At 35.0% G+C, this 27844-nt stretch overlaps 4 protein-coding genes, 1 long non-coding RNA gene and 1 pseudogene across 5 annotated transcripts; 1 reads left to right on the forward strand and 5 right to left on the reverse strand.

The window, feature by feature from the left end:
• Positions 1–1488: 1488 nt before the first annotated feature.
• LOC111441107 lies at positions 1489–4455 on the reverse strand. The gene is made up of 5 exons (XM_023078032.1): positions 3897–4455; positions 3534–3780; positions 2275–2373; positions 1927–2141; positions 1489–1709 (listed from the first exon to the last, which is right to left on the reverse strand). Exons 1-5 carry the CDS (start codon positions 4331–4333, stop codon positions 1634–1636), a joined length of 1074 nt encoding a protein of 357 aa, XP_022933800.1. The 5' UTR covers positions 4334–4455; the 3' UTR covers positions 1489–1633.
• Positions 4456–6104: 1649 nt separating this feature from the next.
• On the reverse strand, positions 6105–6861 carry LOC111440930. The gene is made up of 2 exons (XR_002710054.1): positions 6795–6861; positions 6105–6456 (listed from the first exon to the last, which is right to left on the reverse strand). It is a non-coding gene; the product is annotated as an uncharacterized LOC111440930 (long non-coding RNA).
• Positions 6862–7468: 607 nt separating this feature from the next.
• LOC111440929 (protein transport protein SEC13 homolog B-like) lies at positions 7469–9385 on the reverse strand. Its single transcript, XM_023077761.1, has 2 exons — positions 9213–9385; positions 7469–8640 (listed from the first exon to the last, which is right to left on the reverse strand). The coding sequence occupies exon 2, from the start codon at positions 8559–8561 to the stop codon at positions 7653–7655; it is 909 nt and encodes a 302-aa protein (XP_022933529.1). The 5' UTR covers positions 8562–8640; positions 9213–9385; the 3' UTR covers positions 7469–7652.
• Positions 9386–12115: 2730 nt separating this feature from the next.
• On the reverse strand, positions 12116–13432 carry LOC111434696 (annotated as a pseudogene).
• Positions 13433–14378: 946 nt separating this feature from the next.
• On the forward strand, positions 14379–21748 carry LOC111433153 (alpha-mannosidase 2-like). Its single transcript, XM_023070108.1, has 4 exons — positions 14379–15226; positions 16611–16760; positions 17787–17819; positions 18451–21748. The coding sequence occupies exons 1-4, from the start codon at positions 14681–14683 to the stop codon at positions 21190–21192; spliced, it is 3471 nt and encodes a 1156-aa protein (XP_022925876.1). The 5' UTR covers positions 14379–14680; the 3' UTR covers positions 21193–21748.
• Positions 21749–22618: 870 nt separating this feature from the next.
• Positions 22619–27699, reverse strand: LOC111438564 (mannose-1-phosphate guanyltransferase alpha-like). Its single transcript, XM_023076448.1, has 15 exons — positions 27405–27699; positions 27205–27302; positions 26979–27079; positions 26805–26883; positions 26118–26178; positions 25967–26013; positions 25747–25839; positions 25551–25641; positions 25359–25407; positions 24971–25087; positions 24706–24853; positions 23750–23842; positions 23592–23660; positions 23087–23129; positions 22619–22934 (listed from the first exon to the last, which is right to left on the reverse strand). The coding sequence occupies exons 1-15, from the start codon at positions 27457–27459 to the stop codon at positions 22834–22836; spliced, it is 1245 nt and encodes a 414-aa protein (XP_022932216.1). The 5' UTR covers positions 27460–27699; the 3' UTR covers positions 22619–22833.
• Positions 27700–27844: the final 145 nt, after the last annotated feature.

Below are 27844 nucleotides of genomic sequence, written 5' to 3' on the forward strand. Positions count from 1 at the left end.
CCCGACCTTGTATTGGCGCGTGAGGGCGCGTGAGAAGGTATTTTGGCTCCCGGTTTGTCCCGTTCGACTCCTTTTGACCTGTCCTACCAAAATTGGTCTATACTTATGTTGAAATTGATAAAATATGATAAAATATAGGTCTAATAGGAAGGAATTGTGTTGAAATACTATTAAACGTACATTCAAGGGGGAGAAAGGAGTTCGAAACCAAGTAAGTAGCGTATCGACCTTTGAACTAGTTCTTAACTTGTTTTACAACATGTGAGTATGTTGTTTACCTGATTAAGAGCTTAATAAGTTATGATGAGCTTTGATGATATTTAGTGTTTATTGTATATTGTGACTGCGTGCCTGTGATGTAAGCGTGATATAAACGATTGTCTGAATGTTTTACGTGTTGATCATGATACATGTATGAAAGCATGCAGTAACTGTGAGTATGTTATGCATGTTAATGGAAAGGTTATGACTCTAGATATGCTTATTGGTGGTTGAGCTATGGCTTATTTACTGAGTATGATAGTCTACTAATTCCCGCGGAGTTCCTGGCCAACGCGCTGTGTGCTAAGTCAGGGAGCATGAGTACTCCTGACCGTTGGTATATGAGATAAACAGGCCGCCAGAGCAATTAGTAGACGGGCCGTATTTGACCGAGAGCGAGTCTTACATACGAGTCCGAAAATTCTAGATAAGCATATCGAGAGAGAGTCAGTAACCTAGCTGGAGGTAGCTGAGATACCTCATTAACGAACAGATGACCCTAGTAAGAGAACTAGGAGTCAATGATGAATAAAACGTAAAAACACCTGGAAAGATTAGTTATGAGCCTGTGAATGATGAACTAGCTACTTACTGAGTATTCTAATTACTCATCAGAATTATTATAACTTTTCTTTCCAGATGTAGATGCTGCAGGCCAGCCGAGGACGAGACCAACGGGTTAGAGACTACTGGAAATCCATGTCTGGGTCTGTTTTGTAATTATGCTTTCGTTGTCAAGAATTTACCTTAGTCGTTTTAAGTTTTTTTTAAGTACTGTTTTTCGTTATTAAAATATTTTACGGATGTTTTTAGAAATATTTTTAATTTTATGATTGAGTATCAGAGTCTCTTAATATTGTCGATAGTAACTCCTGTTAATCGCGTTGGCGATGAGCGGGTGTTACAGCCTAGTATAAAGCGTCATTGGGAATTAGGAACCGAGCTTATTAAGAACAAGTTAGATACTAGAGTAAATTCATTACTCGTCAAAATTAGTACTCACAATCATTAGAGAAAAAAAAAAAGGAAGAACACCAGGAATTTGAGAGGATTAGGAAACTTGATTAAGATGATACCCAAAATTATCTCAACCTCAAGCTTAGAAATGAACGGGTTAATGGGGTTACCTCAATGGCCAGGGGATGATCCAAGGCCTCCAATTCACTCAGTTCACAGCTCCTCTGGCTCATCAGAGACCACTTTAAGTTTTGCTAATTGACATTGTTGGTCAAAATATGTTTTATTAATCATAAATATAAGAGAGACTAAATAAGTTCTTCTTTCATTGAAGAACAATTATAGAGATTTATGGACATAATATAGTATAAAAGATAAGGGGGGGAAGTACAGAGAGAATGTACACTTCCTTCTCTTATAACAACCCAACAACACAGCTTAACTGCAGTCTGTTCTCCAAGCTTCTCAAGCGATGCCCCAATAACATACACCTGTAGCAGTAAATTTCATCAAGTTAGATCCTCAGACAACTCGTTCCGGGATTCGAAGAACCTAAAACAAGTTTAAATGTCTAATTACGAACTTCTAGTAGCAAATGAGCTTGGAAGTTCTTAGTTTAGGCATCAGATCACTCAGGTTTAACTATGGTAAGTAAAGCTTTCCAAGAAGAAGGATTATAAACTGAAAGATAATATGAGGCCAACTAACCAAAATAAGAGCTTTGCTAGGTAATCCCGAGAAGTGCCTACAGTATCATAAAACTCATTGCCAGCATTGGCAAGTTTCTCCAAATCCGCCACGCTCGAGTCCTCAAAAAAAGTAGAGCTAGCATCATCTTTGAAAAACCTTTGCAATATGTTTCCAACAAGCTCATGGATGATTTCCTCCACCTCCGACGTAGATGGTTTGCTGAGTTCGGTCACCTAATAACAAACGTGGAGGTAAGAATGAGAGCTCCTAGAACGACGAAGTTAAACAGCTTGAGCACCAACCACACGGGCGTAGTTGCAAGTTGGAAAAATAAAGGCATATTATGGACATTAAAAGATGAAATACCATATTAGAATCCAAAGATCGCAGATACTCTAATAAATTGTTCCTATTTCCTCTTCCATGTTCCATCTGCATATTTTCTTGCTTCCGAGCATTTAGTTCCTGGCACATTCAGAACAAAATATAAGGGAAACCTCCCAATCTATTCTGAATGAAGTATACTAAAAGGAAAAAAAATGAAATTTACTTCATGAAAATAAACAATTAAACACTAGTTTATTTCACCTTAACGCTTCGAATGAAAATTAAAGAACATGAGCTGATAGCAGGTTAGGTCGGGCCACAAAGCTAAAATCTAAGCATGTACTACAAAACTTCATAGTCAATCTGATGGTGTTTTCGTTTACTAAATTGGAGTCTATATCTATGATGAATCACATCGCCTAACAGTATATTTTTCACCAAATTTATGACATTAAGCTACAAGCCCAGTAAACAACCAAGATAGAGATGGTGACGACGAACTCTACAAAATACAAGCTAATCACTGAAACTAAACTAAATTATTGAATCTAACTGCAAATGCTTCCATAATGTTGTAAAACTAGGTAAATAGCTGAAACGGAAGAGAAATATATAATACTTCAATTTCTCATACCCTCAATAATATAACAAATAGGAATATAGTAACATGGTAACTTCTTCTGGATGGATGAACTTTATATGAGCTTTCAGCTGGAGTGTTTGGCAAGAGAGGAATCGAAAACAAATCTTCCAAGATAAGGACCTTTCATTTCATAGTTGTTTTTTTATTTTATTTTATTTTTTTGACAATATAGTTATTCTGGTTCTTCACTTGTGTAAATCTTCTTGACTCTTTCATCACTATCATTATACCTTTCTTTCGAATTGGAGAGGTTTTACGTAATTCTTTGGGTGGGGGCTTTGTCCCTTTTGTAATTTCATACCATCAATGAAATTGTTTCTAATTAAAATAAGATAATATGGTAACTCCTCGTCCAACAAGTATGAATCATGATACAGGCACCACATAACATAGCTAATAGCATCAAACTATGAGGAGTTGTATCCAACTGACTTGGCATCTTAAAATAGTAAAAGAAACCCTTCATTTGTTAATTTTAGAAATAAAATCATGAGACAAATGAAAGGCTCTGCCCCAATTTAGGATACTGAATTTTCTTTACAGATTAGAAATGATTTTAAAAATTCAGTTCGTCAGATCATGGGCAGACAATGAAAGAATAAGTTGTTGTAAATTAGCAAGAGTGAAGATTGTTAACAACCAAGTGAATCCTTACATCTTTGAGATTCGATAATTCCGACTGCAACTGCTGGATATACTTCAACGCCTCGGGGGGTAAATCGGCTAAGAGACGAGGCCTCGTTGAATCCCAATCTTCCATATTGGAATCAATGCCAACCAGTGTCTCCTCATCGTCAGAAACATCCAGTGGTTTCGACCTGTCTAATCCCGTCAAACTATCCGGCGAGATATCGAAATTCCTCATCAAAGACAACCGATACTCCGCGTTCCACAGAGTGTACCTGGTGATAATTGACGAAGAGAGGAGGTTATGGAGAGAGCTTTTGAGTACAAAACATAAGCATCAACAACATCATCAAACTTCTATTAACGGAAAAGAATGAATCTAACTCATTACCCGGTGATAATTGACGAAGAGAGGAGGTTATGAAGAGAGCTTTTGCAAACCCTAACGGTGACAGCGAACTGATCAGACGGAAGCAAACCAAACATTGAAGAGATAGTCTGCTTCATCGAATCCTTCGCAGCATCAGTAACGCCCTTGGAGATATCGGAGGTGTCAAGCGGCTCAATCCGCTTAAGCATATTCGCGATTACGGAAAATCCGCGGTCGAATTTCAACTTCCGCGTCGAAACAAAGTCATCGGAAACTCCGCCACCATCAACACCGGAGATAAGGCAGCTCACAGTGGCGGCAGTAAAACGCCGCCGTTGAACGCCGAGATGTGAATAGGAAAATGAAGGCAAGGGCGGCGGCGGTAGAGGAGAGAGGCGAGGTTTGATAGAAAAATCAGTGACGCGAGATAGGAATACGAATCGAGCAGAGGCCGCCATGGGAAGGAAAGCAAAAAGCTTCGAAGATCCCTTCAATGGTCCTCGCTCGATTTTGTGGACTGGCTGCTCTCGAGAAGCTTCAATCAATCAAACTCCCGTTCTATTCCAACCTCGGGGCGTTGCTTTTGGAACCTTTTAAATACGTGAATTCAATACGCGGCTTTAGTTGTGTTTTTTTTTTTTTTCCTTCAAACAAAAAAAACGAGGGAAAAAATAAGGGTGGACGGTTGGTGGGAATATTTATTCATGAGCTGTAAAAAACATGGAGAAAATGGGCATGAATTTCTCAAATACATCCATATGTTTGGTTCGGCTTCGGATCACTTTGATCAATGTAAAGTACATATCAATCAACCTTACTTCAGTTTGGATCGGCTTAGAGTACATGTCAATTAATCGAAGTTTGGTTCAGATTGATTGTGCATATTAATTAACCTAAGTTCGATTCGGGTCGATTTAGACTACATGTTAATTAACCTGAGTTTGGTTCTAATTAGGTCGATTTAGACTACATGTTAATTAACTTGAGTTTGGTTCTGATTAGGTCGATTTAGATTACATATTGAGTTCAGTTTGGGTCAATTTAGAGTACAAATCAATTAACTTGAAATTGATTCGAATCCGTTTAGAGTATATGTCAGTTATCTATTTACAAACAATCAAGCCCCTCTTATAAAGATTTCGAGTACAAACCAGTTTGGGTCGATTTCGAGTCGGTCTAAAGAAACTCGACAATCAAGCCCCTCTTATGAAGATTTAAAAAAGGCAACTTGTTTAAGGCTAGCCCTTTGAAAGAACCCCTCAAGAACACATAATATGGAGATAAAATCAAGTCGTGAAAAGATAATATGGTGTAGATAGCAGCAAAAAGCGACAAATAATATGGTAAGTTGAGTTCGTGGTCACATACCAAGTCTCAAACAAATAATATGGTAAGTTGAATTTTGTTAATTTTGTAGGTAACAAATAATTTAACCATTTATATCGAATAAATGATAAAACTGATTCATTCAATCAAGCACAAGAAATTGAATTAATTTGTTTCTTCACGTTATTCTCTTTTCTAAAAAAAAATTATCTAAGTTTAATATAAATATTTTCCTTACAAAAAAAAATTAAAAAAAAAAGTTATAACTTTTTAATCTCGATATGAGAGGTTGCCATAGTGAATAAACATGAAAATACAAACATGTACAAATTAAAATGGTTTGTTAGGGAGCTCACAAGAAGAGACAACTCGATAGACAAGAAAAACCGCCTTCCTTTTTGTATTCCCTTCAACTCTTACACGAAGGTGAAGGTAAAGAGAAGAAAAAATGTTTAAAGAAAAACATTACGTTCGTTTGAATTATTTATATGGATATTTAAATAATTTAATACTAAATATTCTTTTATTTCTACGGACAGGTTTAAGAATTATATATATATATATACTTTTTTTTTTATTATTTTTTTGGTAGGAAAATTAACTATTTAAATGAACAATATCCATGACAATTAACTATTTAATTAAAAATTAATGGATTTTCTATGAAAAGTTAACAAACCCGAAAGTTTATTGAAAAAATTATTTGATTCAATTGAAATTAAGAAAAGAAAAAAAAAACAAACAAAAGAGGGAATAATTCTAGAAAGTCTAATTCTAAGGAATTTCGTGTCACAAAATTTATTTAGGAATTTCGTACGAATGAAGATTAAAATGGAGTTAGAGACATTCTTAACCGCTACATTACACCATCTCATAACCATAAATAAATAAAAAAAAAAAACATATACTATGAACGGTCTTATTATAAGGTAGCCACCCTAGGTTGGCTAGCAGGCTTAGAGAGAATAAGTTTGAGTCATTGCAGCGGCCTACAAAGAAATTTAATATCTTACAAGTTATCTACCAACTAAAAGTAATAGGGTCGGGTGGTTGCCTCGTTAGAATAGTCGGCTTTTCTCAATACATGCACCAACAGGGGTAATCATGTGATTCAGGATCTTACAACGTGAAGCATCAAGCCGATTCAAATTTTTGAAGCATATCCTTCTGGTGTGTTAAGAGTATATGAAATTCCAGCCTCTCTGTTCTTCAAAGTATTCTCATTCTAAATTTGAGCCACTTGAAGCCAGAATAGCTGAACATACCACGAGTACATTCCCATCAAATAATCAACTTATACCCCAAACTTCAACACTTCTTACACACACAAACACCAAAAGCACTTGAATATATAGACTATCTACAGCACACATATTAGCCTCTACAGGTTAGAACTAGAAGATCATATGTTTGGTGTATAAAACTCCTAATATTCAATCCTGGATGGAAAAATGCTGAAGATTTCATTTTCATTTGAACTTTAGAACATGCGGTGCGTATAATTCACCTAGTTTAGAAGAGGATGTATTTATATCCTTGTTAATGTAACAGCCCAAGTCCACCGCTAGGAGATATTGTCCTTTTAAAGCTTACCCTCAAGGTTTTTAAAATACTGCTACGGAGAGGTTTCCACACCCTTATAAAAAATGCTTCATTCCCCTCTCCAACCGATGTGGGATCTCACAATCCACCCCCCTTCGGTGTCCAACGACCTCTCGCTGACACTCGTTCCCCTCGCCAATTGATGTGGGATCTCACAATCAACCCCCGTTCAAGGCTCAGTGTCCTCGCTAGCACTCATTCCTCTTTCTAATTGATGTGGGATCTCACAATTGATTTCCCTACAAGAGACCAAATCCCAATGAAGATAATTGTACAATTTGAAATCATAAAATCCCAAAGGCCCTCTGGAGATAAGAGCAATATTAAGTTTAATGTAGAACTCAAATAGAGTCAGCATGACGCATATGAAAAGCAATAATTCATTATGTCTTGCAAATTTATCAACAAGCTACACATAAATTTAACCTATAAGCTTAAGCTTAAGCTTCTGCTAACTTCCAAGTCTTTGGAGTGCTAAGAATCTACAAAAATATTAGATGAACCTAACCTACCTACTTAAGCTTTGGGACTAGGGGTGATTTAACTCTAGGCCACCTTTTCTAAACAGAAGTTTGATTGCTTTTCATTATTCCTTTAAAGGTATAGGCAACAGAATACAATTCTACCCGTCGATCAATGAAAAGGAAAGCCAGAACCAGAGAATATTTAATAAAACCAGAAAATATTACTCATGCTCACCACCAAAATCTGATTAAGAAGTTATGTAAACACGCAATGATAGTACAAGGACTGTGAACTAAATACAGGAAATTGTTTAACAATATTGAACAACATGCTCCAGACAAGACGAATAACATAATGAAAAGATAGAGACTAACAATGAATAACCTAAGGCTCAACTTTAGTAACTTGCTGCCATTTACCATCGACTGCTTCTTTCCACAATGTAACAGTGTTATTCCCATCAGCAACAGCCAATAAGTCTCCGGTCAATGACCATGAAACCTTCCAGATTGGAGTCTTAAAATCATTCATCACTATGCCTTCCCATTTCCCTCCTTCCTTTGCAACAGACCAAATAATCACTGTCCCATCCTGGGAACCACTTGCTATGGTGGATTTTTGAAGGCCTAGGTTTGGCGACCAAGCCACGTCCCTTACCCAATCAGTGTGCATCTGAAGGGCAGGGGAGGAGTCCCTCCTCCAGCTTCCATCTTTTAGCGTCCACACTTTCACCGTACTATCGAAACCCCCAGAAGCTAGCTTCCAAACAGGGTCCACTGAACTGGATCCAATTAAGGAACCTGGAGCCGTCGTAGGGCCCCATGAAACTGAGGTTACTCCAACAGAGTGGGCTTGTTCAATTTGATTATTGTCCCAGCCACCATCAGATCGAGCAATAAAGACTGATATACTCCCATCAGATGATCCACAGGCCAAGCAGAGGCCAAGTTCATGGGGTGCCCAGGCAATGGAGTTCACCGAAGACTTATGTGCATTGAAAACATGAGCCTGTACCCATTGATTTTGATTTCCTTCCTTCCATATTATCACTTGACCATCGTAAGAGCTGGAAGCTAACAATGAACCAAACTTTGGGTGTGCCCAAGCAACTTGCCAAACTGGGCCTTTATGACCACTCAATGAGGCTAAGAGTTGTGAATCAGAGTTTTTGCTAACACTAATAATTTTAATGGTAAAATCAGAGGAAGCTGTTGCTATGCGTTTTCCATAGTAATCCATTTGTACATCATGAACCATATCTTGGTGGCCAGTTTCAATCTTGTGTGAAGACATTGTACAGGATTTCGTTTCACTCTATTAATTCCTTTTACCCTTCTCCTCCAACCTCTAGAAAGTATCCTTATATGTTTATCTATGATAGAAAAAGAATTTATATAAAAAAACTATGCAAAATCGATTCAACTTCAGGAAATAAATTAGAAGGAAGGTTCCATCAATAAAAAAGAAAAGCCAACATAATCAATAATCACATCCATAGAGTCCGAAACAACCAATTAAGAGGCGCTTCTTTACCCATTCTTCATTTTTAAGTTCGCTTGTTAACAGTGGCTACTGCAGATCTAGCGAAAACAACTCAAATGATGAATGATGAATGATGCTTGCAAGCAAATACTAAAGATGAAATGTCCAGCACTTTGTTGCAAAAGCCTCATGCGTTGGTGACATATTTACACACAAACAATAACAAAAGCCTCATGCGCTCGCTCAGAACACAGATTCATTTATAGATCGAACATTATTGACATGGATAGAGACAGAATCACTCGATTTAAGCTAAAGTGTTAACGAAATGAACAGGCTCAAAGGTTCTACAAGCAGCGGAAATCAAAATAGAAGCAGATCTGGAAATTGGCAACAGATGATAAATCAAACAGCATAGAGCAAAATTCAGCATTAATCGGAAGAACATGGGATTTGAATTACCGTAGAGATAGTCGGATAGTAGAGCCCCGAGTAAAAAAAATCGCCGGGGCAGAACCAGAGTTCGGCCGCCGATCTGCTTGTTGAGGTCCGCTTCCTCGTGGAGTGTTCTGGTTGCAAGCGGCTGACCTCGCAATATATCAGATACTGACGCAAACAAGACAACCGGTCAGCAATTGGACGGTTTTCCTTTTCCTTTTTCAACCCTTTTTTTTTTTTCATTGAATGTGTTAAATTAATAAAAATATTATTTTTAATAAAAATCCTAAATTTTCAAAAACATTTTTTTAAGAATGTTTAAATTAAAAAATAATAAAAATTATTAGTATTTTATTTAAAAATTATTTTTAAATTTTCTTAAAAGAAAAAAAAAAAGAGGTTATTAAAAAATGAAAATTTGTTGAACCAAAAATTTAATAAACTTTTAAACGTAAATATTTTTTAATTTTCAAAATAATTTAAGGATAATAAAACTTTTTAAAATTTAACAACATTTTTAATTTTTTTTTAAATTTAAGTAATATTAATGAAACTTCTGAAAATTCAAGAGTTTTTTTTTTTTTTTTTTAAAGTCCGAGAGTATTATTGAAAATTTTGAAAACTTAGAGATATTTTGAAATAACGTATACACGGGATATATATTTTTTTAATTTAACCTTTTGAGATTGCTACATTATAGATAAACAATTTTAGTTTATGGTAACAATTTTTACTATTTTTAAAAAAATTTATGGGTATCTTTAAAAACACAATATTAATCGCTTTAATTAATATACTAATGGCAGTAATTTAAATTTTTTTTATAAAAATTTAAAGATATTAATAAAATGGTATTTTTTTTAATATTTAAAAAAAAAATTAAAATACTAACGAAATTTGAAATATTTGAAACTGTTTTAAAATAAAGTGTTTGATGGTTGTAAAATATATTTTAACCCGATTAAATTAATAAAAATATTTATGAATTTTGTAATTTGTTTCAAAAACACTCTTAAACAAAAAAAAAAAAACATACTTTTTAAACTTTTAGTGTATCAACGGAACTTTATTTTTTTATTTTTTTATTTTTACTAAAATCGTTTATAAAAGTCTGTAAAAATAGTTTATAAAAGTCTGTTAAAACAGTTTAATATACTTTAAAATTTTAAAAATAGGTTAACATTTTTTACCTTTATAAAAAAAAAATTTAAAAATTTTTTATTGTCAAAGGTACGTGAAAATGGTTTTCGACATCTCATAGATTATTTCTAAACTTTTTAATGATATTAAAAGTTTATGAACATTTTTTAAATGTGATGTTAATGGTAACGGTATCTTTTATTTTTTTTTTACAAAAAAGTTTAAAAGTCAAGTTCCGAAGATTTTTAAAAAGTTTTATTAAGAAACTTTTCGAATCTTTTTCAAAGCTAATAAGTATTTTTGAAATCTTTTTAAAAGTTTAATGTTAATTTTGAAATAAAATATTGACGGATCTATCCAAAATTAACCAGTATTTTTTAACTTTAAGTCGAAGGGTATTATCGAAATTTTTAAAAGTTTAAGGGTATTTTTTAAACTTTGGAAAGTTTAAGGTTATTTTTAAAACAATGAAACAAACTTTTGAAACTTTTATAACCCAAGTGGACTACCTAAAAAATATCATTTGATTTGCATCGGTGAGAATGACTTTTGTAGTAGATTGAATACATCTACCATTTTAGAGACTCGAGGAGTTGATTACATAATCTCACGATAAAATGGACTTGATTTCAAGACAACAAGCATAAAATACAATTAGAGCAATAATTATGAACATTAGTTCCGTTCCCCGATAAATTGCATGAATAAGTCGAAATCATCTAACACCGTAACACAAATTGATACATCGATACATAATTCTTCGCTCTCTCAAGGGTCTCAAGGGTCTCGCATTAAATTGTTCAAGTCCAAACCTAAAGCGTGGAATCGTAGAAGAAGAACTATCATTTTGACCAGAGAGAGTATAATGGGGCATCTCATCTCCGTTACTCCACATTGTCGAAGTTTCTCGGGTCGATCTTCATTGAAGCTTTTCTACCAATAAGCTGTTAAAATATCATCACGCCCAATAGGGTTAAGCCCAACCTGACTAATTATATTTAGGATTTTAGAAATAAATTTAGAAAAATGATTTTGAAATTTCAGAAAAAAAAAAAAAATTTTAAGAATAAATTGACTACGAGAATAAATACCTTCCACCCTACTTAGTTCATTATCCCAAGTCTTCTCGATTGGTCTTTGATAAAGTGTGTGAGTGTTTACCATAGAGAGTTGTGTTCAACATACGCTCTGACATTTTCAACAAGGCAATGATCAATGGAGGCTGAATCAGATCCAAAGTACTTCTCCCTTTATCCTCTCGACTTTTAAGTTAATTCCAATGATAGTTTATTTTGAATTAAATTATAAATTTTATATTTTATATTTTATATAATAGATTTTGAAAATTTAATGGTGTATTCATAAATCTATAATGCTATCTTTTTAAATTATTTATTAGACATAAATTTTAAAATTAATTACTTTCTATTTGTAATTTTCGAGCCTCCACAGATAGTATGATACTAAACTCATGATCTCCTCCTCCTTCAAAGCAATGTAAGTCCCTAACTTTTCTCCAAATCGATGAACAGACATAACGGTTCAATTGCTCGCTCGAAGAATACTTACGTCACTTCGTCGACGCTCGTCAGAAGAACTGGGTACAACTACTAGATGTCACTCAATTCTGTTTCAATTGTCAAACGAGTTCGTCTATGGAAAAGATTTTAAATTTAATTTAGTTTTGAGTAATCTTGAATAATTTTAAATAAAATCCATAATTTAACAATTATTGAAAACATGCCCGACATCATGGTTTGAAACATTTGTCGGCGTTAAAACGTTATTCAATTAGTTGATGGAGTGGTCTCAATTGGCGCTGGTTCAGCACAGATGGGAGGATTTTGCTTTTCAGAAATGGTCGGTTTCACATTTGCATGCTTAGACACAACTGGCCCTTCGGTTCCACAAGTGAGGTCAATATCAGCAACTTCCACGTCCTCACATGGATTACTTTTACTGCAAACAAGCTTGACTACAACTGGAGTAGCAGATGTGCTCCCTATTTTCTTGAAACTAACTTTGCTAATCAAAATAAACATTAATTAATATTTTTTTAAAAGATAAGAAACATTAATACATACCTTTCGGTTGCATTGATTCCATGGACAATATTTTTGATCTATGAAGATACGGTTAGTAACATTAACCATTTCAATATCTTCAAAATGCATGTCTGAGGCTCAGAATGACACAGCATAATTTGACCATGTTTTGATCCTGACCACCATTTGTAGTACTGATTAATTTGCATTTCTTCACTCTAACTCCTACCACTTACTTGCCCAAGTTGCCTATGTTAATGTCATGTCCCGATCCGCAAGTAACATCACTAATAGTTATTTGTTTGTTACTATATCCTACAGATATACGATCATCTCTCGTTGCGATTACGGTATTGATAATGCTAATTTCTTCTGAATTACCTAAGTCAATTCCATCAGTGTTGGGACTATGGTTTGGTGCAGTAATTGTTAGGTGATGGAAGGTAAGATTCTTGCAGCCCAAAACGTTGAACTTCAAATTCGGCTCATTTTAAACAAACAAACAAAAAACACCCCACGTTAGAACTAACTCAAATTATGAGTTCTTTTTATAATTAAATTAGTACGAGCATTTACTATAGGAAGCTTTTTGCATATTTTCTTTAGGTGGGAATCATTCTTTTCCCAACGATCAACATATTCCATAACAAGCAACCCATCTCCTTCCGTGTCGGTAGAAAAAGCTTGTATTGTTCCTTCAACTCGAAGCTCAATAGGATTTTTACATGGACCTTCGAGTCTGGATTCACCTAATTGATAAATTCCTTTTGGAACCAAACTTTAATTTTGTACTAAATGAAAATTTGGTTTATCAACTCAAACAAATGTACACGTACTTGAGTAATATCAGCATTAGGTTTGGCATCGAATGTCGTAACATCGAAAACACCGCCAGTAGCATCGGGTTGACCACTCGCGGTAGCATTAGACACCGACAATAACAACAAGTGGTATTAATGTCATAAACTTTGATATCAGTCCCATCCTTTCTAGTTCACTTGTCTCTTCTACTATGTCTTTTCGGTTCAAATTCCCACACTTCAATTGACTCGAATGCATTCCCCAACTCAAACTCAAACTCAAATTCTCTTCGTATACAAACACAAAAATAACCAATTCTTAGAAACTAAATTTATTAAAAAAAAAATCAGTATATGGCTTAAGGTAAGATCTGGCGTCCCCTAACTTAATCTATAAAGTCTCGTGACTAGTTCAAGTAAAACTAAATGGTAAATTTAGTTAATTTTTTTTGAAAGGTTCATTTAAGAAATTTAAGTAAATGAAAAAAATATATATTTAATTTAAACTATTCAAATTGATATTTTAAAAAAGAAATATTATTATAAATTAATATATTATTAGAATAATAATATATATTAGAAATATTAAAATAAAAAATACATGACATTCGATATTTTATGATATTTAAATATAAAAATAGAAAAGAATGTATCCATGTCCTCATCTTTCGTTGTTCCCTCCATTTATATTCTTTATTATTTTAAGTTTTAAATATAATAAAAATAATATAGTTTTATTTTTAATGATTTGGATAAGTTTGAATTATATATATATATATATATGGATAATTATATTATTTGGAAAGTAATATTATTTTGTTTCTATATTTAAAAGGTTTTAAAATTTTGTCTTGAAATTGATTTTTTTAAGAAATTAACCAACGAAGATTTGTTGAAGAATTACCTATATAATTGAAAATTAATCAATATTTATCATAAAAAATTAAGAAATTAAAAAAAAAAGTTAAATTGATATTTAAATAAATAAATAGAGGAAACAAAATAATAATAATAATAATAATAATAATTAATTACAAACATAATGAAGATGAACAGTTTTAAAATATAAAGCTTCCATTAATGATTTGTTTTAAAATAAAAATGAGTGATATTTTGTCACAATGGTTAAATTAATGTTGTTGTTTAGTGGATAATTGTTTGTTTAATCACTTACAAGATTCCCCCGAAAATTAGTTAACATTTAACATATGAACAGTTTTTGCTGAGATTTCTGAAAGAAATTTGTATTTTTCTACGGTCTCAGAATTGTTGGGAGAGCCACTTGCTCACTGTTTGGACCCGAAAATCGGAGATCGAACGATTTCGAAATTCTCCTGTATTGAATCTTGACGGTTGAGATGTTGGCTCGGTTGATTTTTCATGATGAAATGTTGGTCGTTGCTGAATTTCAATCAATGCGGATCCATTTCTTCAGCTTGTTCAGTTGAATGAAATCGAAGCCGGAGCTTGAGTTTCTGATTCTTGTGACTGTAAGGAATTAGCTAGAATGCCTTTCTCATCGTTCACCGGCGGCGGTGGCCGTCGTGGAGGTTGGGGCAGTTCGATTCTTCCGTTTTCCGCTGTTTCACCTAATGCTAAATCGAAGCACAACCGGAAGTTTCGCCGGAGGCTGGCTGTTCGTGACTTCATTTTTGCTAATTTCTTCACCATTGGCATTTTGATCTCATTCTTCTTTTTCTTCATTGTTCTTCTCCGTTACGGCGTTCCGAAGCCGATTGCGTCTCCTTTCAAATCGCATAGGCCGCGGAAGCCGATCGTGATCGAGAATCGGAACAGCGAGGTTTTGAGTTCTAATGTGGATATTACGACCAAGGAATTGTACGACCAGATTGAGTTTCTTGACGTCGATGGCGGTCCTTGGAAACAAGGATGGAGAGTGGCCTACGAAGGAGACGAGTGGGATTCAGAGAAATTGAAGGTTCTCGTGGTGCCTCATTCTCATAACGATCCAGGTTGGCTGCTAACTGTGGACGAGTACTACGAGAAGCAGACTCGTCATATTCTTGACACCATTGTTGAAGCGCTTTCACAGGTGAATCTATAAGTTTTAACGTCTTCGTCAATAGTTCTTCATATTCTTCTGCCTTTGTTATCTTCTTTCTTGAGGGTCCCTATTGAATCAGTGTGGCAATGATGGTTTTTGGCGTTTTCTTTGACTGATTTTTTGGATTTTGGCGTTTTCTTTGAAAGAAAATCGCCATTGACAACAGTATAACCCTAAAAATTGAAGTTTCTAGTTTGATTTTTTTGGAGAAAACTATGATCTGCCTTAGTAATTTTGGGAAAACATCATGATATCTAGAGAATGATGTAAAATCCTGGTTCCTGCATTCCCAGGAAACCTCTTTTACTTATTTCCTCTTCATGTTTATGGCCACCCTTATGTGATAACAAAGAACATAGATGATAGCCATGGAGGTTTTCTTATGGGTAGATGCAAATATGGAGGGAGGATTTCATTAGATCAACTGGTAGCTTGTCTCCCATGACCGGGATGGTTTAAATCTTCACAATTAAGAAAGAAGATAACCCTGCTGCCTAAGAAGTTTGTGGCAATAAGTTGCTATGTTGAAGAACTTAATTCTATATAATTTGGTGTTGGAAGCGGGAGGTGGTTCTCGAATTTGGCAGTAGATACTTTGTCATCGAGTAATTACTCTTCGTTCTTTTAATTAACTTTCAATTAAACAAAACTCGGCCCAATCTTTTACTAAAAGGATTGAGCCGAATACGATACAAAGATACTATTGTATATCGTTTTGCTAGATATACAAAATTCAACATTGAAATAAAAATCTAAGACAAAACAACGTAAACATTTTTGTTGTTGTGCTGGATCCGCAATTAAGGCTATGGATCCTTAGAATTGGTGTAGTCGTTTAATATATTATGTCCCGTAGCGTCATTTCAGATCAAGATCAAACTCTAGGTTGAGTGGTGGATTGATTTCATGACCTTGCTTTCCTGAAACTTAACCTGGCAGAAACTAAAAAGAAAATGATCGAGAAAGTGGGGGATGAAGAACATTCCAAAATGAATGCTACAATTTAGAGGTTTAGATGATGGAGGTTTAGAATATTCCAAAACAATTTAGACCTTTTTGTTGATATCCATTTTGTAACTCTTTGGTTTTATTCCTATCTAATTATGCATTCTCATATGCTATCAATTTAATTGTTTCTTATGCCTTTTTAGTAGAAATGGTTTCTTATGTTAACAAAATAGATAGACATAAATCAAATTACAGCACCTTTGTATATAACGCATGTCAACTTAAGAAAAGTTCATTGGTGAAGGCATCCCTAACTCGAGTGATTGTAGGTTACCCTGTTGTTTAGTTCATTAATTAGAAGAAAAGCATATACTGATTGGCAGCTGAATGAGAGTTTTAACATTTCCTGTTCTTTGATGTATAGGACTCTCGGCGGAAGTTTATATGGGAAGAGATGTCTTATCTGGAGAAATGGTGGAGGGATGCTTCAGACGAGAAAAGAGAATCGTTTGTTGCTTTAGTTAAAAATGGGCAGCTAGAAATCGTGGGAGGTGGATGGGTGATGAACGATGAGGTAATATGCTCACTTGCTTGTTTCAGGTCTTTTGGTCCGTTGAACAGCAAGTGTGAGTATTCTAGTGCTGCATGGATTCAATACTTTTTATTACATTGATCCGGAAAATTCTGTTTACTGCTTGGTAACAGGGACTTTCTAGTAAAATTTCCCTTAAATTCATTTTTCTGAACATACTTCTTTTATCTTGTGAGAGTTGTTTTGATGAACCGGTCATTCAAGACCTTTGGTCTCTATCCGGACCCGATGAAAAAATGGGATCACTTCTCATGGCTCATTGACAATGATTCTGATCTAGTTCATGGCCTATTAGAAGTAGAAGACGCTTTGTTGGGATCCTCACGAATAGAAAAAGAATGCAATCGATTTGATAATGATCAAGTGACATTCCTTCTTCGGCCTGAACACAGGAATCCTTTAGATATGATACACAATGGATCTTGTTCTATCGTTGATCAGCGATTTCTCTATGAACAATACGAATCGGAGTTTGAAGAAGGGGAAGGAGAAGGGGTCCTCGACCTGTAACAGGTAGAGGAAGATTTATTCAATCACATAGTTTTCCTATTGGGCTAGGTCATCTCGGAGCAAGCGGATCAATATCTGAACACCAAAACAAAACACACATCAATATCTGAACACCAAAGCAAAACACAAATGTGTAAGGAGTAGTCAATCGGGATGGCATTTTTGTTGTAGGATTGAAGTTAAATTGAATCCCTTCAGATGTTGCTCTAGATGTTTAAGTTTTCATTAAGCTTATAATTACTAAACGCCTCTGGATTGCATTTTATAACAGAGAAGTTATAATATAAACAGGTTTGTGCTACATGTTTCTTGCCATTCATTGGAAAGATTTTATTGCTTTTTGGTGCGCCATTATTCATTTTTATCTTCTGCTTTACCATACTTATATAAACTTCTTAGATTAGGAATCTGCTAAGTTACAATCTATTTTATATATATAGAAATTACCATCTGGTTTATTGTTTGGAAAATTGACATGCCAGTCCCTTTCCTTTGCAGGCCAATTCACATTATTTTTCTATAATTGAGCAGGTAAAGTAAAATTTTCTTCTTAGATAATACAACTGTACATTGTTCTTATATTTGACTTCTAATCAGAATTCTTTGCTAATTGTGCGATTAATCGACATAATCGACATAACTTGTTTATTGTATATAATTTAATCACCATTATATGTGTAATTTATCTTGAATACTATTATGTATGAAATAATTCTCTGTTTTTTGTGTATCATGATGAATTACGATTTATCTACGAAGTAGTGAACACCATATTCAAGTTGTCGTGCTTTATTTTTAAGCCCCAAACTCTGGTTTACTTGCTGTAAATCAAAATGACAAGGATAGAACATAGGATCCTCTAATCAAGACGTATTATCTTTTTCATTCAAGAAGTAGATGTTACTTTTCTCAGAAAGAGGACAGAATGTCAATGAATGGGAATTTATCTTTTTCTTTGTGGGGTGTGGGGAGAGTGAGAGTTCTTAAATCTTACAGCTTATGAATCTTTGAATGTTCACATATTCTTGCTAATTGAGGTAGCATTTACATTGAGGAACAACAAGCTTTTGTCTTCTTTTATCATAAAAAAGGGGCGCTTATATTCCAACTAGTATGCTTGCTATTTCCATTACTTTTACTGAATTACCTTCATTGAAACCAGATGGCAGAGGGGAATATGTGGTTGAATGAGACCATTGGCGTTGTTCCGAAGAACTCTTGGGCAATCGATCCATTTGGTTATTCACCCACAATGGCATATCTTCTTCGTCGCATGGGCTTTGAGAACATGCTAATACAGAGGACCCATTATGAGCTGAAAAAGGAACTTGCTCTGCACAAAAATCTAGAATTCGCTTGGAGACAGAGCTGGGATGCTGAAGAAACTACTGACATTTTTGTGCACATGATGCCTTTTTATTCTTACGATATTCCACATACTTGTGGACCAGAGCCGGCCATTTGTTGTCAATTTGATTTTGCCCGATCACGTGGTTCTTTTTATGAACTATGTCCCTGGAGACAAGATCCTGTTGAGATCAACAAGGAAAATGTTCAAGAGAGGGCAATGATGTTACTTGATCAGTATCGAAAGAAATCAGTGCTATTTAGGACAAATACCCTTCTCATTCCTCTTGGTGATGATTTTCGATACGTTAGCACTGCTGAAGCCGAGGTTCAGTTTAAGAACTATCAGTTGTTATTTGATTATATTAATTCCAATCCAAGTTTAAATGCTGAGGTAAAGTTCGGTACCTTGGAAGACTACTTTCGAACTCTTCGTGATGAGTCTGAAAAGATAAATTATTCTCTTCCCGGTGAAATTGGCTCCAGTCTGGTTGGTGGTTTTCCCTCTTTGTCAGGTGATTTCTTCACTTATGCTGATAGACAGCAGGACTATTGGAGTGGCTATTATGTATCTAGGCCTTTCTTTAAGGCGGTTGATCGTGTACTCGAGCGAACACTTCGTGCTGCAGAAATGATATTAGCTTTATTGCTTGGTCCTTGCCAGAGATCTCAATGTGAGAAGTTGCCTATTGGATTTTCTTACAAGTTAACAGCTGCAAGAAGAAATTTGGCTCTTTTTCAGCATCATGATGGTGTCACCGGTACTGCGAAAGATCACGTAGTACGCGATTATGGCGTTCGGATGCATACTTCTTTACAAGACCTGCACATTTTCATGTCTAAAGGAATGGAAGTACTACTTGGAATTCGCCACGACAAATCCGATCAGAATCCTTCACAGTTTGAACCGGAACAGATGAGATCTAAATATGATTCCCAACCTATACATAAAGCAATCAATCTTCAAGAAGGAACTTATCAATCTGTGGTGTTTTTTAATCCTCTAGAGCAGACAAGGGAAGAGGTTGCAATGATTATTGTCAACAGGACAGATATTACTGTATTGGACTCGAACTGGACATGTCTTCAAAGCCAGATTTCTCCTGAGTTTCAACATGATAAGGCTAAGCCTTTTACTGGCAGTCATCGTATCCACTGGAAAATTTCAGTTCCTGCCTTGGGATTGCAAACATATTATATAGCAAATGGATTATTTGATTGTGAAAAGCCAAAACCAGCCAAACTGAAATTCTCCTCAACTTCTACCTCATTACCTTGCCCTACTCCTTATGTATGCTCTATGGCTGAAGGCGACGTGGTTGAAATCCAGAACCAGCACCATTCACTCGTATTCGATATCAAGCATGGTTTGTTGCATAAGATAAGTAAAGATGGTTCACGAAGTGTAGTAAATGAAGAAATTGCAGTGTACTCGAGCTGGGGTAGTGGGGCTTACCTATTCAAACCAACTGGTGCTGCTAAATCTATCATTGAAGCAGGTGGATTGACCGTGATCATCGAGGGTGCTCTGATGCAGGAAGTTTACTCTCATCCAAAAACAGGATGGAAGAAATCCCCCATCTCTCATAGCACCCGTTTATACAGTGGGGGCAATACAAATCAGGAGCACCTCGTTGAGATGGAATATCATGTAGAGCTAATTGGCAAGGAATTTGATGACAGGGAGCTGATAGTCAGATACAAGACAGATATTGACAACAAGAGGGTATTTTATTCTGATTTGAATGGCTTTCAAATGAGTCGAAGAGAGTCGTACGATAAAATCCCGCTGCAGGGAAACTATTATCCAATGCCTTCTTTAGCATTCATGCAAGGATCCAATGGTCAAAGGTTCTCTGTCCATTCTAGGCAGTCTCTAGGTGTGGCAAGCCTTGGAGATGGATGGTTAGAGATTATGCTCGACCGTCGTGTGCTCAGGGACGATGGACGTGGCTTAGGACAAGGAATAACAGATAATCATGCAATGAATGTCGTTTTCCATATCCTTGTTGAGTCTAATGTTTCATCCATAGTAAATCCTATTCCCAATTACTCTCCTTTGAGCCCTTCTCTTCTTTCCCACTGCATTGGTGCTCGCTTGAACTATCCCTTGCACGCATTTATTTCCAAGAAACCACAGTCTTCATCCGTGCATCCACCCCCAAGATCTTTCTCTCCTTTAGCAGCTCCTTTGCCATGTGACTTGCATATTGTCAGCTTTAAGGTTCCTCGTCCTCTGAAATACTCGCAGCAATCGCCGAAAGATCCACCATTTCTCTTAATGTTTCATAGGAGACACTGGGATTCATCATACTGCAAGACAGCCAGATCAAACTGTACTAGGTTTGCTGATGAGCCTTTCAATATATTCAACACGTTCAAGGGGCTTGTGGTATCGAACGCACGGCCAACTTCATTAAATCTGCTGCACGAAGACACAGAAATGCTTGGATATAATGATGAACTACAGCCTGGGGGGGATGATGCTCATGAAGGGCAGCTGCATATCCCTCCCATGGAAGTAAGAGCTTACAAGTTGGAACTGACGCCACGTTAATAAAACGCAGAAATGCCAGTTTTTGTAGTTTTAACAATGCTGATAACCTCCAAATGAGCATCCATCCATTAAGAACAGATTCCTGAGTCCGAGATCATCGATCAAGCCGTGATATCTATCTAATGCCATGTAAAACATACCAGAATCAGAGGCTTGGCTTGCCAGACTATTTCTGGAGACGGGTGACGATGACGGTTTCTTCTTCGATCTTATTGAACTGTCTGGTTTCATTCTCTGGAAGGTAAGTTGATTGGAATCATTGAACTACATATTTTTGGTTTACCCTCTTTTCAAAACTGCACATTTGGATGATGATGGTGTTTAGCAATAGATAGCAGCAGATTAGTTTGAAAGTAATGATCGGAACTACAACATGGTTTCGTGAGTTACAATTTTTGGATTCTTCTACAATCTCCATGGGATTAAGTCGAAGTTGATTCAACTGTTTAACTTTGACCCAATGGATTCTTATTTTTTTCTTGTAATTTCGGAGGAAAACTAAAGAGAATTATTTTTCAGGCCTGATTCACTTGGTGAAAATGGAATTGAGATAAAAAATGGCACTAATTGTTTGAGTCAGTTTCGCACATGGGTTTGATTTTAAGCCATGAGGTTAGAACGTAGAAAAGTTCCACATAGTTCATGGGGATTGGATCAAGTTTTTAACCTTTTTACTTTTTAGTTCCCCTCCACCTCAAGACAGCCTTGGAAACTGTTTCCGGATTATCTATGTATTGTGGTATCATAAATTTGTGTCGTAAATCTACTATAAATCTATGTATCCGAGCATAATTGAATGTATAAACCATAATATATTGTAATTTTAACCGTTCAAAGTTTTAATTCTTCATTTCCATATTTCTTGAATGAAAAAAAAAGAGACAAATTCATGTCCCAATATTTGAAAGAGAAAGTGAGACACACTTCCTACTTTTGACTACTATATAGTCTCTTTTAAATATTTATTTACGATCAAAATCAATATAAAAGACATGACTTTTTAAAGATACTTAGAAACTCTAAGAAAGTTAGTGTAATTTTTATTTTAACCGTCACAAAAATGTATACTATATACGTGGAAACGTATACTATATACGTGGAAACTTCCATTTTAAAAATTTTGAGGAAAAACTCAAAAAGGAGTCTAAATAGGATAATAAAGGAGACCAAATAGGATAATATCTACCAGTAGTGTGCTTAAACCGTTGGAATATATAATGTATATAGGACCACGATATATATATATATAATGTACATATAGTGACCAATTATATAGTATATTTAACAACATAGATATTCTGATCGATATGATTAAAATAAATAAATGAAGTCAAGGTGTATGGAGAATGATCTGGAAAGAAACCACTCTGCATACAAAAATAGAGAGAGAGAGAGAGAGAGAGAAAAAAGGCTTAAAATCATATGAAAAAAAGAGGCAAATTGGCAGTCACTGATATTGATATCAAAACATCTTGCAATAATATATAGGATTGAACTCAATATATATGGCAAATTGAAATTCTGGAGGTTAAGAAACTAATGAACCAGTGGCCTGAAATCAGACTCATGAGTGGCAAAATTGCTTGTAATTTTAGTACAGAGAAAGAGAAGAGAATGGTGAATAGTGTAAAAAGGAATGGGTTATAAAATAATCTCCTCAAGTACGCTAAGGTTGAGGGTTTTATTTGGGAGGACTATGCTGTTTGTAACCACAACTTCGTCTTCAACAATCACAGCTTCTCCTGTAAAACACACCAAAATTTCCTTATTGCCCACTTTAATTTCAAATCCACAAGCCTCAGTTGGATACCAATTTTTTCTTGTCCATAAACCGAGCTCTTAGTGAGAAAAAATTAGTAAGAAAATAGAAGTACAACAAGTCGAGGATACGTACCGAGGATTGTAATTCCAAGCTTATCATTGTAGTCCCCATTCGCCTGAACCAAATAAGTTCCGTACACAACTCAGCCTTCGAGTTTAAAAGCACTAAATTCTTTTTTCTTTTGAATGAAAGGATTCAAACCTCTAATCTTTTGATCGAGGCTTAACGAGTGGAACATTATTTTTTGGCTATCTTTTCTTGTTTTCTTTTAACGTGTTCTTATAAATGATCTAGTTTTTAGGAAAAATGAAGATAATTCTATTCAAATCACAGATCCTCTTAATGAGGCTAAAAGAACTATAAAAAGATTCACCAAATGGATGAAGAAGTTGCAGGGTCCAAATGAAGCCAACAAGATCTGGAAAATAAATAAAAGTAGACAAGCTACAGATAAAGGGAACTGTTCATCGACTCAAAGGCCCTACTTTCATTGTTTAATATTCAGATTAACCATCTATAGAACCCAAAGTAGACTAAAAACATAAGAACAGGATAGTATTAAGTTTAGTGCACTTGCCTGGACACGTGACCATTTCCCGATTGATGACTTCCATCCAACAATAGAATTTATGACAACAGCATTTTCCTGTCAAAGAGAATGGCATGATTTTCTAATTTTAATGTGAAAGAAATGTCGTATTATTGTTATCCATGATAGCTAAATTGTTTCATTACCATAATTTCAACATCATCCAAGATGATGCAACTTATAAGCCTCACACCAGCAGCCACGCGAACATTAGCAGAAATAGAGACATTGGGGCCAATCTGTTCAGAAGGGCAGTTAAGAGTGGGTCAAAAGAAGACCGATAAACTACTGTTATAAACAAGACTTATTCATGGTAGCCACCACAATATAGTTACCTAAAGATGTAGAAAAGATATATATTCTTTTAACTTCCTTACGTAACATTTAATAGTGTATAAGTGCGGCAACATTCAGCCATATTAAATAACTTCTTTAATAGAAGAACTGAGAAATAGTGTGAAGTTCCATGAAAGTACGAGGTTAATTATAATGCAATAGTATGGCCAATAAATTAGTTATAATTATGATAATTTTCTTACTAGAATTGCTGTGAAAATACACCAATAAGAAATCAAATTACATTTATTAGATACAAGCAATGTTGTTTAAATTAAAATAGTCCTCAGTGGCTTAAGCCTGAGGCAACAAAAGAAAATTCCCAAGGCATACAATAGAAAAATTGAGATGATCTTTTTTAATACATACAAGAGTTAATGAAAAAGTTTTTTTAAAAAAGAATTAGAGGTCTTTTGAAAGATTCTTTAGAGAAAACAAGGTTTTAAAAGGATATTTTTAATTTCTCAATAAATTCTTTAAATTCAGCCAAAATGCACTAGGGCATGTGCGCCTTAGTTAAAATGCCTTGCTTCTGTAGGGAGGCACCCTAATTTGGTTTTTTGTAGAAGCGCACCAAGGCGATGCCAACGGTTTCGGAAACAAGAGTTGTAAGAAAAACTGACTAAGGATGAGATGAGAAGACCAAATAAACAGACGATAAGTGTAATAGTGAATTTTGGAACTAAAATTGAACTAGCAAAGTAAAAAGAAAAAAAAAATATACATATATATATATGGATAAGCTTATTGATTGAGAAGAAATTACCTTTGCAGTGGGATGTACTTTTGCTGATGGATGTATGTAGACATCGCCAATAATAGTAGCAGTCCTGGTACCATTTCCACCAGCCAAAAGATGGGGAGAGGTTAATTGAAACTGAGCAAGATAAAGGCCCGAACACTTCAAAGACATCCTGCAATGTTAATAAAGATTCAGAAGGCTTGGAATAATATAATAATTTACAAATAACTACAACAGAGAAAAGGCCCGAAAGGTCGGGAGACGATGAATGCCAAAGTGGTTACTCTACCCTGGAGTCTTGATTTGTTCCCAAAATTCCATGGTCTCATATGTATATAAGCGTTTCTTTCCAGCAAGGGGGGATAAAATATCTTGATCTAATCTCACAAAGTCTGTTGGCAGGTTCCTGTTGAAAGAAATATAATGGAAAAGAAAAGGTTACAAAAGCAAGATCTGTTAAGAAACTATCGAAGAGAATTATAATTAAAAAGCTAACTCATGTACTCAAAATCTAACTAGTAAGAGTTTATAAACATGAAACTGATCATTGACACCCAAATCAAACAATTTTTTTTAAAACATCTAACAATGTGCATATTGGGTATTGCACTTTTGTATAACATTGAGAGATTTTCAAAATTTGTAGGCAAAAACAGATGACGTGGTGAGTAGCTAACCTTGTCGCAGATTGTAGAGCTTCAAAGCTGGAGACACGTCGTAGATTTGCTGCAATGAATAAAAATAATTGATACTCGATATTTAGCATTCTAAAAAATATTGGGGAAACTATATGTATTATGCAAAATTTTGTAAATACAAGAGTTAAAATAAAGTTAAAAAAGTATGGCATCAGTTTACACTGCTACAACCTCTGCCTTCCCGATGAATCGAGACATCTTGAATGACACCAAAAATTTCCGAGGTAAATACATATACACCACAGTTTATTAAATCACTCACCTGCAATTAATGAAAAATCAGTCTTTAAGAACATAGGTATTGAAGAACTTGGACAACTGATTAGGTTTGATAAACTTTAAAAAAAAAAAACGCAGCACATCGTACAAAAGTTTCAGGTTTCTCTGTGTAATGCAACAGCTCATTTGTGACCGGATCAGCAACCAGTGCACCAAACTGATTAGCAGATTCGGCAGAAACCTGTACGGGGAGTCAAATACGAGCATAAATCCAACATTCACTGCACTAAAATAAATATAATGTTACAGCATGTTTTCTTTTTAGCTTCATAACATGTTCTTTTGAAAGCCATAAATCATGTACCGACCTTGTTTACTAATATAGTTCCCATCCCACCGTATCTCTTATGTGCCTCTGTAGGGTAGAAAATAAGAACACCACTTTACTATGAATACTCAAGTAAACAGGAGAGGAGAAAAAATCGGTTCCTACAAAAGATTACAAGTTATGAAACTCACCAAGCATGTCTGGAAGTGGAAAATTGCAGCAAACATCACAATTTAATAGAAAAATGTATGACTGCAAAACATAACCAAACACGTGAGAACTTAAATCGCAGTAGAAAATGTCATAATGCCAGAGGAATCATAATCATTAACATAGAGCATAGAGGGGAGGTCAAATGCATCTATACCGTGAAATTGGTTGCGTCTATTTAGTTTATGTTATTTAGAAATTTTCTAATAAGTTTCTAAATATTTAATTGATTTGTGTAGGATATTAAATCATAGATAGAAGGCCACCATAAACTCAACTCATTCCCTCTTATTTTTCTAAGGCTCTTATGACCATTTGGCGAACCCATGATGGCTACGATTTCCTAAATTTTCTAATTTTGTATCTAACATATTCTCATTGATAAAGATTATGTTTGACATATCACCACAAGATCGAACTTTGTAAATGTCACATAAACTAATAGTAGGAACTTGTTAGACACAAAATTGAAAGTTGCATATTAGATTTTAGAAAAATTACAGGAACTAAATACATAATCTAAGATCTTAAAGATCAAACTTAGTAGTTTAGCTGACAATTATACACAAAGAAGTTCATTCCTCGCAGACTGAGAAGTGCTAAGACGGTCCTACAACTCCATACAACAGGACAGGACATGAGTAACAGACAGAGCAAAGATTACAAACCGGGCTGTCTTCCAAGATAATATCTCTGAAGTAATAAATTCCTCCTGCCGAGCCATGTGGTTTATCCTCCTTCAAGTACCTAAGGCCAAACACAATCAAACAAGCTCTACCACCTCAGAACGATACAATTACAAGCGATAACTAACTCGAGTTCATTGGATTAGCAGCAGTCACCTCACAGGCAGTCTCAACTCATTGGACAATGAAGAAACGTAAAGAGCAAATTCCCTCTCCTCATAAAATCCAATAAGAAAAATTTGAGCTAAATTCGGTATCTACAAACACTCCACAATTCAATGTTCATCATGTAAGTTCACATCAGGACTAAGCAAGAATTAAGATTCAGCAGAAAACTAACACCACCACAACTGTTTCACTTTCAATCAGGCGAAAATCTAACCCGTTTGCAAGCAGAAATAGGATGATGAACCATCGGTTGACCAGCCAGAGGGAAGAGAGGCTTCGGAGTATTGAATGAAAGAGGCCGAAATCTAGTACCTGCAGAAAAACACACAAACAATAAAATCAAGTAGTCAAACAGAAGAGGAACTTTTTCGAATCACAAGAAAACAAATCGGAAAAGCGAAATTCCGTTCGTACCTTTAGTTGGACCGCCGACCATGATAACAGCAACCACTTTCTCCGAGCTCTCCATACTGAAAAGAAAAAAAAAAAAAAAAAAAACCTAGATCCTGTGCTTCAAATCTGCAGGTTTTAGGTTAGCGATTGAAGCTCCGCATTTGACTGCAAATCGATTGAAAAAAGCGCTCAGAATTGGTGGATTTGATCTTTGGTGGAGTAGGGAAGAAGGAAAGTGAAGTGACGTTCCAAATCCCAATCTTCTTCACTTTTTTAAATTTTAGTTCGTAGAGAAACAGATCTGAAATCAAAGCAACGCTGCCGTACGTTACGTAATTGATAATATCTATTTCATTCATTATACGAAAATTTGATGGGGGCTCCATTTTTTTTTTCATGTTTATTATTGTTTTAGAAAAATAGTTAATTTAAAATTTTCATTTTTTAATATAATATTTATT

Source organism: Cucurbita moschata, unplaced genomic scaffold, assembly GCF_002738365.1.
Source record: "Cucurbita moschata cultivar Rifu unplaced genomic scaffold, Cmos_1.0 Cmo_Scf00003, whole genome shotgun sequence".
NCBI classification, from domain to species: Eukaryota; Viridiplantae; Streptophyta; class Magnoliopsida; order Cucurbitales; family Cucurbitaceae; genus Cucurbita; species Cucurbita moschata.

Excerpts from the sequence above, each read along its gene's own strand:
- LOC111441107 (XM_023078032.1), bottom strand. The coding sequence starts at position 4,333 with ATGGCGGCCTCTGCTCGATTCGTATTCCTATCTCGCGTCACTGATTTT. Across the intron at positions 3,781-3,896 it reads TCTTCGTCAATTATCACCGG|GTACACTCTGTGGAACGCGG; the intron begins GTAATGAGTTAG and ends AATTATCACCAG. Across the intron at positions 2,142-2,274 it reads GATCTTTGGATTCTAATATG|GTGACCGAACTCAGCAAACC; the intron begins GTATTTCATCTT and ends GTTTGTTATTAG.
- LOC111433153 (XM_023070108.1), top strand. The coding sequence starts at position 14,681 with ATGCCTTTCTCATCGTTCACCGGCGGCGGTGGCCGTCGTGGAGGTTGG. Across the intron at positions 15,227-16,610 it reads TTGTTGAAGCGCTTTCACAG|GACTCTCGGCGGAAGTTTAT; the intron begins GTGAATCTATAA and ends TTTGATGTATAG. Across the intron at positions 16,761-17,786 it reads GATGGGTGATGAACGATGAG|GCCAATTCACATTATTTTTC; the intron begins GTAATATGCTCA and ends TTTCCTTTGCAG.
- LOC111440929 (XM_023077761.1), bottom strand. The coding sequence starts at position 8,561 with ATGTCTTCACACAAGATTGAAACTGGCCACCAAGATATGGTTCATGAT.
- LOC111438564 (XM_023076448.1), bottom strand. The coding sequence starts at position 27,459 with ATGGAGAGCTCGGAGAAAGTGGTTGCTGTTATCATGGTCGGCGGTCCA. Across the intron at positions 25,408-25,550 it reads GATTCATCGGGAAGGCAGAG|CAAATCTACGACGTGTCTCC; the intron begins GTTGTAGCAGTG and ends TATTCATTGCAG. Across the intron at positions 23,843-24,705 it reads AAGTACATCCCACTGCAAAG|ATTGGCCCCAATGTCTCTAT; the intron begins GTAATTTCTTCT and ends CCTTCTGAACAG.